Source organism: Homarus americanus, unplaced genomic scaffold (assembly GCF_018991925.1).
Source record: "Homarus americanus isolate GMGI-L3 unplaced genomic scaffold, GMGI_Hamer_2.0 scaffold19318, whole genome shotgun sequence".
NCBI lineage: Eukaryota > Metazoa > Arthropoda > Malacostraca > Decapoda > Nephropidae > Homarus > Homarus americanus.
The window spans coordinates 1,805,307-1,819,956 of NW_024732238.1; the positions used below are offsets into that span (position 1 = coordinate 1,805,307).

Sequence of the window (14,650 nt, forward strand, 5' to 3'; positions counted from 1 at the left end):
ATAACTTGAACGCTTGATATATAATCGGGTCCCGCTTGATTAGTGGTGAGTGAAGTGGTCACGGTGGTGGCACCGGGTGATGGGTCAGGAGAGAGGTGATAGTGACAGTGATGATAATGGTATTGATGATGGTAGAGGTGATTATGGTGGTGGGTGGTGGTGGTGGTGGTGATAGTAGTTGTGATGGTGGTTTGGCTAGGGGGGTGAGGTCGGCACAGGAGGCTGGAGGTAGTGGTAGATGTAAGGAGGCCAAGGGAGGGTTGACTGCAAAGGGTGGTGGATGTAGTATGGTGCCACCCCACCCCAGGCATAGTGCCAACAAACAGGTGGCCGGCCTGTAGAGGGGCGGGCGATGATTGGATGGGGTGAGGGGGTGGCCCCGCCCCATAGTGACGGAATATCATAAGCGTGAGGCGTTGGCGAGGTCGACGTGGACGGTGCTCGTGCCGCCCTCCCCTCACTTACCTCTCGACCTCCTGGTGGGCCCGCGGCAGCAGAATGACCTTCTGGCAGGAGAACTACGGCTTCGTGAAGGAGGTGTATGACTTCCGATGTTCCAAGTACCTGGAATGGATGGACAACATTGAGGCCATCATCGGGAAGGTGATGGCTAACACCCAGTACACCGCCAAGGAGTTCAAGATTATCAAGGATACCTTCACTGTAGGTAACAGAGTGCATAGCGCCCCTAGAGGTCCTTACATAGCGCATGAGTAGATGACGGGGCTATGTAGCGGTGCACGCTAGCGGTAGTCACAAGAAGGTGCGAGAGTAGCCACAAGTAGCGACTCCAATACTTGTGTTGAAAGCATGACGAGATTAAGTCACACACACACACACACACAGGCGGCGTCCCCTACCCGAGTGCAGTTCTCTCTCAGTGTCGTGCCAACACCACCAATATCAGATGTCATGAGGGATTGTGTATGTTAATATTACATATGTGTATCACCCAACATTACATATGTGTATCACCCAACATTACACATGTGTATCACCCAACACTGCACATGTGTATCACCACAACACTACATATGTGTATCACCACAACACTACACATATGTAACACCACAAAACTACAGGCATGTATCACCCAACACTGCAACACTATATATGTCACACCAATACCCCAGAACAAACCTTCACTATATCTGTTACAACACACAGACGCCCCACAGTTATAAACCTGACCTCCAGCCCTCGCCCTGCACACTGCCTCACCAACACGTACAGTATATCATCTCAACCACTAAACTTACATCACAAATTTCCATCCATTATGAAACACCTTCACCTCACACTGACCACATCACCACAACATAACAGTAGTCACCACAACATAACAGTAGTCACCACAACCACTCACTACACCTACCACCTCTCACAGTACCAAGGGGAGCCACTTTGCCTTCACTAGTACCAAAAATACACTATTTCATATTTCTCTCACAAATTCCCATTAGATTTAAATCCAGTTCACTACAAAGATAAACAGTACAATGTTTAAAGAGCTCCTCCCTATCACACCAGCTATAAAAGGTTAATGTTTTGATATTGTGTAAATACTTCCACGTGTGTCCTTCACAAAGTAAACAAAGGGGACGCTCGTCTAAACACACACATGAGAAGGGGATCAAATCCTCTAATAAAGTTTGGGTAAAGGATCAGCTGACACAGAGACACAGCCCAATCCCCTACCCAGTGTGTTTTAAGAGAATCACAAGGAGTCTAGATGTGGTAGAGAACAACAGATATCACCCAAGTCTTTTTTCAGCAAAGTAAAAAAATAAGATTCATGTGGTGTGTTTATTTTGTAGTAAATCAACATAAATTAGTAAATACAGAGTGTCATTTTTATCAGTAAAGCCACAAAAATTGGCATTGTACAAAAATCATCGTTTGGATGAATATGATATTTGGTTCACTTGTCGTATGAACATTACAGAGGAAGACTTACCCAGTCTTAAGTTCATAAAATGACCTCTGTACTGATACACATGTGGCATTACTGATAAGGATAACAGACAGTTGACCTGGTAGAGAGAAAACCAGACAAAAGACGAACTGGAAATAGATGTTGAGAATAAACAGAATCACCCAGGAGAATAAACTACTGTATTACCTACACGATCAACATTATAGGAACAAGACCAGATGTACTGTACCTGTTATTGATTGTTTACCTGTGTACTCAAGACGAAACAAAATACAGTGATGATTACCTGAGATACTGATAAAAAAAATACGTTCTGTGGATGTACTTTCTTCGCCTGCGGTTACAACAACAAGTGAAAAAAAATAGCACGACGGGGGAAAAAGGTCACAAAGGAGGGTATAGTTGAGGCGTGAAAGCAAACAGTGATCAGTGTTAACCCGGCGAGACTGAGAACCAGAGCCACAAGTGTCATTCAGTGGGTGAACAGTGCATCAACATGATTGCTGGAACAAACACAGAAGAAAAAAAATCCCAAAACAGAAAAAAAAACTTCTCAGACACAGGAAATAAAACTTTTTTCCCTGAGAGACGCGGAAGAATCCTCAAAGGTTCTTATGAAAAGATGTTGTCGGTCCTCGTGCAGGTGTGAGAACCCTCCTACCTGACTCACCTCACCTGACACACACACACACACACACACACACACACACACACACACACACACACACACACACACACACACACACACACACACACACACACACACAGAACGACGAGCCAAAATGGTTTCGAAATTACACAGAGACTCTACTGTAACTAGATACGCTTCGTCAACACCAAAATGGAAGAAACTAACTCAGAGCCTCAGTATGTGGACCCAATATAACACACAGACTCTACCGTAACTTATGAGTCTTTGAGTATCTGGATCTAATGTTATTCGCATACGCCGTGATGCTGTACCTTCGTCACTCGGTATGTGGAGTGACCGTCATGCTGTACTTCCGTCACTCAGTCACTCAGTATGTGGAGTGACCGTCATGTTGATGTTGTACCTCCTTCACTCAGTATGTGGAGTGATCGTCATGTTGTACTTCCGTAACTCAGTATGTGGAGTGACCGCCATGTTGATGCTGTACCTCAGACACTCAACCGACTTTCTGCTTATGATTTTACTAAACTTGGTGAGGCAGGTAACGAGACAGGCAGTTCCCACCTGGTTTTTAGTACCCAAACACCTCAAGTTTTTACCGACAGTTTTTCCCTCGTTAAGTTTTTTGTCATTTTTTCTTTCACCTTTTAATTTGTTTCCTTGTTCAGTGTTTTTTTTTCATAATTTTTAGTTCGTTTTAGTTTAGTTTATTTCGTTTTTTCATAGTTGTTTTTTTTTTGCATTTTATTATTATTCATGTTTTCATTATTAATTTTATCCATTTTTTTTTATTTGGTGGTTTTTTTATCGTTTTATGGTTTTGTCAACAACAATCACGACAACAACGACAGCAACAACAACAACTAAAACAACAACAACAACTAAAACAACAACAAACATAACAAAATTAATAAATATCAACAACAACAACAAAAACTACAGCCACTAGATAAACACTAAACACAACGAAGACAATACAACAACAACAACAACAACAACAACAACAACAACAACAACAACAACAACAATAAGAGAACAAATGAAACAGCAACAGACGAACACGACCCCCCCCCCTCCCCCGACACACACACGCTGGCAGGATAACATAAGTGTCATGGCACGAGTAATGTATGTCATGGCACCGTACATGGTTAGGGGTGGTGGGTGTCAGGAGCTATTATGGCACCTCAGCGGCAATATGACACCACCACCTGTCACTTCCTCCCACAATCCGTTTTCTGTGACTAGCTTGTGGAGGAAGGGGGAGGGAGAGGAGGAGGAGGAGGAGGAGGAGGGGGGAGTGGGAGGAAGGTGAGGAGGAGGGAGAGGGTGAAGATGAGGGAAGGGAAGAGGAGGAAGAGAAGGGGAAGGAGGAGGGAAGGGAGAAGAGGAGGAGGGAAAGAGGAGAGAGAAAGGATGATGTCACAGCCACCACAAGCCGCTACCAGTTCTTAATGGACTTGAGACAGAAATATTGCCAACGTTGTACCTAACTATTATACGTGGTGTATACATGCTGAACTGTATACCTGCATTGTTTATATACAGTGAGAATGATGAATGGCAGTGATTGGAAGGAGAGTCTGTCTGTCTGTCTGTCTGTCTGTTTGTCTGTCTGTCTATCTGTCTCTCATAGTTACAGGTAGAGTTACTCCCGTTTTGTCAGAGATTAATGGAGGCATCGTCTCTCTCTCTCTCTCTCTCTCTCTCTCTCTCTCTCTCTCTCTCTCTCTCTCTCTTCTAACCTAAACATTATGGAGAATTACAATACGTTGGAGAATATCGCCATCTTGGCTATTTTCCCCCGCGAATTATAGCCAACAAAGGTCGCTCTACCCCAAGCTGTCCTCACTATTGGGTGAACCAGATTCTTCTTCCCCCCCTCCTCCTCCCTCTCATTTCCTTACCCCTTCCCCTCCTTCCCTTCCCCTCCTCTCACCTTCCCTTCCCCTCACCCTACCTCCCCCTCCCTTCCCCATCTCTCCACCCCCTTTATTTCCCTGTTAGGGGGCGACGCAGGTGGGTTGAATCTGTTACACATGGTTCCTTTCCACTCTGAGCACCGTTGTAAATACCGTTAATAGCCGTTGTCTCTGTTACATATGGTCTCTGTATCAACCAACAGAGGCGATGTACGGCTGTGTAATCATGGCGTCTTTAATATTATTTTTATTTTTATTTTATTTTTTCTGAAGATGCCAATTTAAACACGACAGGCGGATCTGGGTCAAAAGTTGTAGGTTTGTTTTATTTTTGTTTGTGTGTGTGTGTGTGTGTGTGTGTGTGTGTGTGTGTGTTTTTCGGAAGTGCTCATTACCCTCTGACAAAGAAATTACAGACTTGCTGGTGGAAATAAGTTTAGCCAAAATCATCACACAAAATTACATTGATTCAGTATGTATAGGCAATTCAGTTATACATTACACATATACAATACAGATTATACAATATACATATACAGTACATGTATATAAAACAATTTACTGACTTTAATTAATAAGTGTTGGAAAATATGTAGTAATGTGTTGACGTGAAGTTGATGCCAAAATTCCTTTACGATCCTGACCTCTATTTCTGGGTCATAATACCATTCATTTTATAACTATTGAACGATATATTTCACTATGAAGTATATCAGAATTAATTACTAAAAAAAAGTTTAATCCCAAGAAAAATCTGAATAAATTAATGTTTTTTATTACGAATTATTTTATCTACGTCATCCCCTAAATAAAACAAGTTAAATATTGTCAAAAGTTTCCAGTCAATTGTGTCGTCAAATTTAACCTTATCTGGAAATTACTATCACCGTCCATTGGTAAATTCCGTGTTATAATTTATATAGAAAATATTTAAATACCAAGTAAGATCAAATATGTTGTTTACACACACCAGAGGTAATGTATTCCCTCTGTCTGATTGGTGGAGACGGTACAGCTTCAACCAATTAAAATTCCTCTCTATATTTGGCTTCCTTAGATCAAGTAAACATATGTGTGTAGTGGATGTCTTATGTGTCTCTGCAACATATGTGTGGGTATTATGGATGTGTCCTTCAGTAAATATGTGTCTGCAACATATGTGTGTGTGTGTGTTGTGTGTGTTTCTTAGTAATCATGTGCCACTTAACACAGACACGAACCTCGACGTGAAGAAATAGGCAAGTTTCAATCCTTCTCTAAATATCTTGTTGACATAAATGGACCAATCACACTCTAGTAGTTAACGTCTTAAGTTCTGAGGGTAGGAGACCACAGCCCACCGCCCCAAAATATCTTCACTAATTCTCCCGGCCCAGTTTCTGTCTTCTTCTGTCTCTCAAACTAATAATTATCTCACTTAGGTTATGCACTACTCTCTAAAACAAGTTATATAATTTTGTGGATTAAACTATGCAAATTAGATTCTTACCTTTACAAAATTATACTCCTGTACGTATGTCTGCTCGGTAGTGACGATTTCTGTGGTGTAATATTTCCGATACAATGAGAAGAGGAGGTTGAGAACACGATCTATACAGTGGAGCTCTTAATAGGGTCGTACAAGAGAGGTTTCTAAATAGAGACAGACTGACAGAGGAAGAAAAACACGACGAACACCATGGTAATTGATGACTCACCATAACACCATATGGCAACAGCGCTACCTGCTTGATGACGTCAGAGCAGGGAGTTATTTTCACAGCTTAACTCCTTCTGTTGTTGCCTTGAAATAACTACTTAAAGCTGCTGAAAATATACTTATTGTAACTATTAATGCATAATAGATATATACAACTGAATCAAGTGTACTTTTCAATTTATTATACAGTAAACCAACGAAATAGTACATAGAGTAGATGGACGTGTACTCCCTCTGACGAGTACAAGAGTAAACTAATTGGCATTGTGCAAAAATTTCACATAGAACAAAAGAACAAGAACAATATATGCATAAAATTGTTCATAGAGCAAATTGTTCTTACCGAGACATGTACAAAATTGGACAAAATATATTAAGGAGATAAATTTTCACAATGCGATATTGAACAAAACAGAACAAGAAGAACAGAACCATAACAACAGAACAATAACAACGTATATATATGAAGGTGAACATAACAGAAGAACAAGAACAACAGAACAATAATAAAATTAATAATAATGTGCAAAAGTCACCGAATAAACTAAAGATATGACGATGATGATGATGATGATGATGATGATGATGATGATGGTGATGATGATGATGGTGATGATGATGATGGTGATGGTGATGATGGTGATGATGATGATGATGATGATGGTGATGGTGATGATGATGATGATGGTGATCATGATGGTGATCATGATGATGATAATGATGATGATGGTGATGATGATGGTGATGATGATGATGATGATGATGATGATGATGATGATGGTGATGATGATGATGGTGATGATGATGATGGTGATGGTGATGATGGTGATGATGATGATGATGATGATGGTGATGGTGATGATGATGATGATGGTGATCATGATGGTGATCATGATGATGATAATGATGATGATGGTGATGATGATGGTGATGGTGATGATGATGATGATGATGATGATGATGATGATGATGGTGATGATGATGATGATGATGGTGATGGTGATGATGGTGATGATGATGATGATGGTGATGATGGTGATGGTGATGATGATGATTATTATAATTATTATTATTATTATTACTATTATTATTATTATTATTATTATTATTATTATTATTAGATAAGTCAGATAACATGACAAGGGAAGAAAGACGTGTGTGTGTGTGTGTGTGTGTGAGGAAGACTGATCTTTACATGCCCCTCCCAAAGCAGCATCACGACATGAAAATTGTCACAAAAACTACGCCAACATGAGCATTGACCAGCGCCTGGCGTCCCACACTAGCTTGCAGTGACATGTTCATGGTAACTACGCCAGACGAACGCGTCCTTAAGGTAACTCTGCCAGACGAACTCGCCTTTATAATAACTACGCCAGACGAACGCTTCCTTAAAATAACTACGCCAGACGAACCCTCTCTTATAGTAACTACGCCAGGCAAACGCTCGCTAATCTTCCCTCCGAATCATAATAACACGATAATGGCAGGTAAGCCAGACAGGTGATGACCCGTCTTCTGTCTACAGCGGCGCTCATTATGATGAAAAATATAGGAAATAAACGTGAGGCGGAGAGACAAATTGCCATACCTCCTCTCACTGCCAAAGTCGTTGTGACACTGACTGGTCAGAATTAGCCCCGTCATAAATAAACACCTGATGCCACCCCGGAGTTTATTCTTTGCCGACGTGGAATTTTATCTGATCCCACTCGCGTCATGGAGCTAAAAGAGGACCATGTACTGATTAATAAACTCTTTTGATAGCATTTTATTTTTATTAATGCCGTGACGTCATTAGGGATGCCCACGAACGGCGCTCCTTTTTCTCGCTGAATCAGAAGAGGAGGATTTCAGCTCACGAACGAACATTGACTTGGATCATAAACACAACTCACGAAATGATGATGAAAAAACGTAACTTAGGTGAGGTTAGGTTAGGTTAGGTTAGGTGACACTGACATACAATCAAGACATTGAGATGTTAATTCGGCACTAGAGTTCATTAGGTTTTATACCAACACACGAGAAATTCTTCACCATTATGTAAACACAAATCAGTCTTTAGTTGGATTGTGATACCACTTTAACCTAAACTAACCTAACCTTTAAGTATCTCCTCAACATCTCTCGGACCGCCAGGTAAAAGGTCAATATCAGGTGACCTTTGACCTTGCAACCTACACACACACACGCGATTAATAACAGCCCTGAATCAAAGTATTAATTTTCAGAACCAACGTCATCAGATTTCACAAAGGCCTTATAAGATATATGCTTCAGGCTGCCTGGCTTACGGAGAGAGAGAGAGAGAGAGAGAGAGAGAGAGAGAGAGAGAGAGAGAGAGAGAGACGAAGGAGGAGTGAAAACGAGACGGAAGGATGGATGAAAGGAGAGATAGAAAGTGAGGGAGAGAAAATGGAGAGAGCAAGAGTGTTGCTGGGAGAGGAGGAAGAGCCAGGTATCAGTGTTGGCCTTGGTGGGGGGTCGTATTTATAGCACACACACACACGCATCTCCTCACGTACACATACTGTAATGTACACACACACACACACACATTCATATAGTGTATATATGTATAATTACATTTGTATTTCCATGATTACAATAAACAAGTACATTTTTACACCTACCGCTACAATGGTGCCCAGTTCGTGTGTACATTATGTAATTCAAGTTCCGGACGCCTGTAATTACGACCTAATTAAAAGTTTGGATCTCATTTGGAATTAATAGTGTAACTCTGTGTTAGGAATGTCCACAACATCTCCCTAATACTGTGTTGACAACTGTACCATGTTTGTGTGTTCATCTCCCCTATCTCGCTCGTTGTGTTGTGTTAAATGGTCTCTCTCTCTCTCTCTCTCTCTCTCTCTCTCTCTCTCTCTCTCTCTCTCTCTCTCTCTCTCTCTCTCTCTCTCTGTATTACCACATCACTAATGGGTGAACCTTAGTAGACTCGACCATAACGTAGGATGAGTTATAGGTCGTGTGGTATACGTGTGTGGTGGTAATTAAATACGAGTCAGTATAGCTTTATAGGAAGTAAACAACGAATGTATAGGACCTATGATGGGTCAAAGAGCGTGTAGGATAGGGTAAGGCGTGTGGGTCTTATGATAGGTAGGTTAGTATAGAGTAGAGTAATGGAGACAGTTTATTAAGTCAGAATATTATATAAAAACAAAACAGATTATACCATATAAACAACACTGGCGTAGCTGAGTAAGAGGCTGGGAAAACGAATGATTTAGGTAAACAGTGGAGGGTAGGAGTGAGGTAGGGTAAGGAGTAGGAGTAGGTAGGGTAGGCTGCGGGTAGGGTAGTAGGAGTAGGGTTGGGTAGGGTAGGGGTAAAGGTAAGGGTGTTAGGAGTAGGGTAGGAGTAGGGTAGGGTGGGGAGTGGGAGTAGGGTAGGGTGGGGTTGGAGTGGGGTAGGGTAGGGGTGGGGTAAAGGTAGGCTGCGGGTACTACGTGTTATGTTAACAAAATGCGTGCAGAGGGCATTAACTTACGGTGGGGATTTCCTCATAGTGGACAGGCAGGAGGAGGAGGAGAGGGAGGAGAAGGAGAAAGTGTAAAGGGGAAGGAGGAGGGGTTAATGGGGTGTGAGGGGGTTAAATGGTGTGCAGTGGGGAGGAGAGAGGGAATGGAGGGAATAATAGGAGGATAGGAGGGTGCGTGAATGTGTGTCAGACTAGGGGGGGAGGATGAGGGAAGGTGAAGAGTTTTGGCTAGCTAAGTCGGGGAGATGGGGGTGGGGAGAGGAGAGGGGGAAGGATGAGAGTCATAGAGTGAAGATAGTGGGGGAGAGGCCTTTGGCAATGCGGTGTTCGGGTTTCACATTATGGCTTCAGCCTTCTGGAGAAACGGCCCGCACCTCACTTCTAGCATGCCGACCACCGCTACCACCACCACTACCACTACCACCAGGCCATTTATAGCGACCATGGTGCCACCGACCGACTCCCCTGTGCAAATGTGGCACCCAGGGCATAAGGGGGTACTACAGAGAGGAGGAGGGAGGAGGAGAGTTCAGGGTCCTGTTAGCGACTTCTTGGCCCCTGATACCTGAGGTGTGAAGGCAAGACAACCCGAGCTAGCTAGATTCTGCTTCCTCGACCTCCCTTATTACTGACCAGTCTGAGTGTGTGTGTGTGTGTTGAGCAAGGTCCCCCCTCTCTCTCTCCTCTCTCTCTCTCTCTCTCTCTCTCTCTCTCTCTCTCTCTCCTTCGTGGTTGTCCTCTGGGTGTCCACTGACTGATGACTGTTGAAAGACTGCCAACTACTGACAACGATACAAAACCAACAGTCTTGTTCTTCCTCACAACAGTAAATATCTGGTAACATGAAAAACCAAACTACTGCACACACACACACACACACACACACACACACACTTCTTTCTAGTAAAACTGTCAACAAACTAATCTGTTTTGTGAGTTTCTTAGTAAAAAAAAATCAATTTTGAGGAACTTGTTGTATGGACACTAGAGGAAAGAGTAAAGTGCCTCAATCTTCGGTTCATAGGTGTTGAACATAACCTCCGCCCTGATCCATGATGATGTGGGATAACTGGTACAAAAATAACATACAATTGTGTGGTGTTGACGGGAAACACCTCGTATCGTCAAAAGCAAAGTTGTCAAGTTATGCCGAGATATAATTTCACCCAGCAGTCTATTAATTAACATATTGTAACGCCGTAAGCCAAAACAAGACGTATTTAGCAGTGCAGGATGAATAACACCTGGGAGTCATACGAGATACTTTACTGCATTACTACATTAACTACACTGTTTAATCTACAGTGCTACACTATCCACACTATAGAAATTACTCATTCCACTACACCACACTACACTCCACTACACCACACTACACTACACTACACTACACTACACTACACTACACTACACTACACTACACTACACTACACTACACTACACTACACTTGATCTCTACGCCGAATTGCAGCCCTCTACCTGTAGCTCTAAAGGAAATCACTCTCAAACAGTCCGATGAACAGGAAGCACACACAAACATTCTCTTTATATATAAAAAAATGAAAATAAATTCCTCCTTTTATTGAAGAATTATTAGGTTAGGTTAGGTTAGGTTAGGTTAGGTTTGATTTAAGTGAGAACGCCAATTATTTTCTATAAACCTTTTGTATAAGTATCTCAAGATTTATCCTCCCCACGTTTCCATTGTGGATCTACATGAATTAAGTACATTATATACAGTATACATGTACCTACACATAACACACATCTCGACCCAATAACATCATCACCAGGAAGTAAAGAAACATCCAATATTATACAGGTAAATTCATCTTGATTCACCTGAGTTAATTAATCAAAAGTTGGGACTGGAAAGTAAGTTTATACCGCTAGATTAAAGGTGACCATCCAGCCCAGCCTGTGTGTGTGTGTGGTACAGTCACCCTCATATTACCTTGTTAGATAAAGCACGTACCACACCACACCACACCACGCGACCTACCACAGTAGTCCATGGTGTGGTCCAGGAGAGTACTAGACCCTTTATATGGTGAGACAGAGACCACTAGACCATTGTGTATTGGAGTACAGACCAAAGACCAGAGATTTAATGTGACAAAAGACCACAAGAGACCACTAGAAACCGAATAGCTATCCAATTCAGACCACCAGACCACTGTCAACACCACCAGAGTAAAAAGACCGCACGGCAGACCAACTTTGTAACTGAAAGAAGCTGAATATGTCTCTCTGATATTATGATTCACGTTTATGACCTGCCGACGCCTTCTTCTTCTTCTTCTTTATTATTATTATTATCATTATTACCTTCCATCACCTCCTCCACCACCATCCTCCATCACTCCCCTCCCCACCATCTCCACCTTACCCTCCACCACCCTTCACCTCCACCACGCTAGTTATTCCCATAATCCTAAAATTTATCTCCAACTCAAAATAATCCTAAACTGGTAACATTAAAACCCAATTTTCCTTCTAATCTTTATTTTTCTTTGGTTTAATGTGTGTGTGTGTGTGTGTGTGTGTGTGTGTGTGTGTGTGTTTATCGCTTTATTATTGTGTGTTATTTTTTTCCTTGCACACTCCGTCGTTAGCGCTGGAATGAAGAATAATGAGTGTAATTTAGATGATGATGAGGTGATGTCTAGTCTGCCCACCGCCGGTATGATTGACATAGTCGTTAGAAAGGCGGACCAGAATTTCGTTAACAGTATAGACAGGTGCGAGTGTGTTCGTTAATCTCTCTCTCTCTCTCTCTCCCATCCTTCCTTTCCCCCGTTTCCTCCTTCGTTCCTTCTGTTTCTCACCCTTTCCTCCTTCTCTCTCTTTCTCTTTCCTTCGTTCTCTCCCCCCCCCTTGCCCATCCTCTTATCCCCTTTGTCATCCGTCCCTTCACCATTCCATTACCTCCCTGTCCTTCCTTCCTTCGTTCCTCTCCCCTCCCTCCTTCCCCCCAATCCTCTAAAAAAATAAAAATAAAAAACCCAGAACCACAAATTTCGTCCCTCTACTTCATTAACCTTCCCCTTCCCCTTCCCCCTTCCCTTCCCTTCTGTGCCTCATCCTTTGAAAAATTTAATAATGAAAGATAAATATATCTGTTGTACAACAGGTTAGGTTAGGTTGTGAAAAAATTACCTGATAAAGTTAATATTCCTCAAATCTTTAACTTTTTCCCCATATGTTAACTTTATCCTCCGTTATATTCAGAGGTTAAATTCACGATGGCGATAAGGTTAAATTACCAATAACTAACAATAGATTTTATTTATTTGTCTCTTTTTAACTCCAAGTCGTTAATAATCTTACGCTGATATTTTATTATTTCCCAATATTGATACAGGAGTCATCAGTACCGTGTTATAATCTCCTACGACAAGTTATGGAGCTATTTCACATAACTTTCACATATCTTTCACATAAGTTTCACAATTTCAATCTTCTTTTCCTCTTTCTTTCTTATTGTGGTACTGAACTAGCTGGCAGATGGTGTGTGTGTGTGTGTGTGTGTGTGTGTGTGTGTGTGTGTGTGTGCCATGTGTGTGTGTGTGTGTGTTGTGTGTGTGTGTGTGTGTGTGTGTGGTACTGGGAAAAACATCTACCGTTGAGTTACACTGACACCATCCGATATGTTATACTTTCTAGACACTGACTCACACTGACACCTTTTGAGAGAACACACACACACACACACACACACAGCCCTCTCCGCCCCTACCCCTGTGTGTTAATGTCTTAATTCGTGTTTATCGTTTGTGATAATCTCATACCGTCATTATCTTCCCTCCTCACTTGTCTCTTCCTCTCGAATTTCTCTTATCTTCTCATTCGTCATTGTGTAACGTCATCTGCTCTTCCTTTACACCTTCATCTCTTCCTCTTCCAATCCCTACCTTCTCTCCCCATTTCCCCACCTCTTCACTCTTTTCTCTCACCCCTCACCCCCACTCCCCTTCCCTCTCCTCACCTCTTTCATCTCCGTCGCCGTCACTGTGGTCAGCTCCTTAGTGTGTCTCTGTTGTAAAAATCTAGCTTAGTCTTACCTGGGGATGGGTCGAGGTCCCCCCTCTACCCCCCTGCGTGCCTGGCTAAGGTCCAAGGAGCTGCCGACACCTCTTTCTTCTTCTTCTTCTTCTTCTTTCTCTTCCTCTTCCTACTCTTCCCCACCCTCCTCCCACTTCTCATCATCATCATCACCATCATTCTTACCTACAAATTCTCCTCCTCCTGACTTGGCCGACTCCCCTCCTGGCCGGACACTCACGAAAATATGTGTATTTTTATGTAGTGGAGTTAAGGTGAAGGATAGTGAAGATAACTGATGTTTCTAAGGTGTGAGAGAGTCCTCTCTCTCTCTCTTCTCTCCCATACCATTTATCTCTGTCTCTGCTCCTAGCTCCCTCAAACTATCAGTGAGAAAGAGAGACAAAGAGAGAGATAGTTCACTGGAAAGAGAGAAGCTCTCTCTTCAACTGACGATATAACATATGTCTTCCTTATGCCTATGTCTGAGAGGAGGGTGAGGAATGTGTATGTAGAAATCAGGGTCACTATAATACACAAACATTAAGGGTCACTGTAACACACACATCAAGGGTCACTGTAAACACAAACATTATACTGTAACACACACATTACAATACCAAACACACACATTAAGGGTCACTGTAAACACACACATCAAGGGCCTGTAAACACACACATTAAGGGTCACTGTAAACACACACATTAAGGGTCACTGTAAACACAAACATTAAGGGTCACTGTAAACACACACATTAAGGGTCACTGTAAACACACACATCAGGGGTCACTGTAAACACACACATCAGGGGTCACTGAAACACACACATCAGGGGTCACTGTAAACACACACATTAAGGGTCACTGTAAACACAAACATCAGGACACT

General features: G+C 42.2%; 1 protein-coding gene across 3 annotated transcripts in view; it reads left to right on the forward strand.

The window, feature by feature from the left end:
• The first annotated feature begins 438 nt into the window (after positions 1-438).
• Positions 439-14,650, forward strand: part of LOC121868279 (dystonin-like) — a 38,107-nt gene continuing 23,895 nt past the window's right edge. For all 3 annotated transcript variants that reach the window (XM_042368703.1, XM_042368704.1, XM_042368705.1), the window contains exon 1: positions 439-663. In XM_042368703.1, the coding sequence (XP_042224637.1) occupies positions 499-663 (165 nt within the window). In that variant the 5' untranslated portion in view covers positions 439-498. The remainder of the gene's footprint in view (positions 664-14,650) is intronic.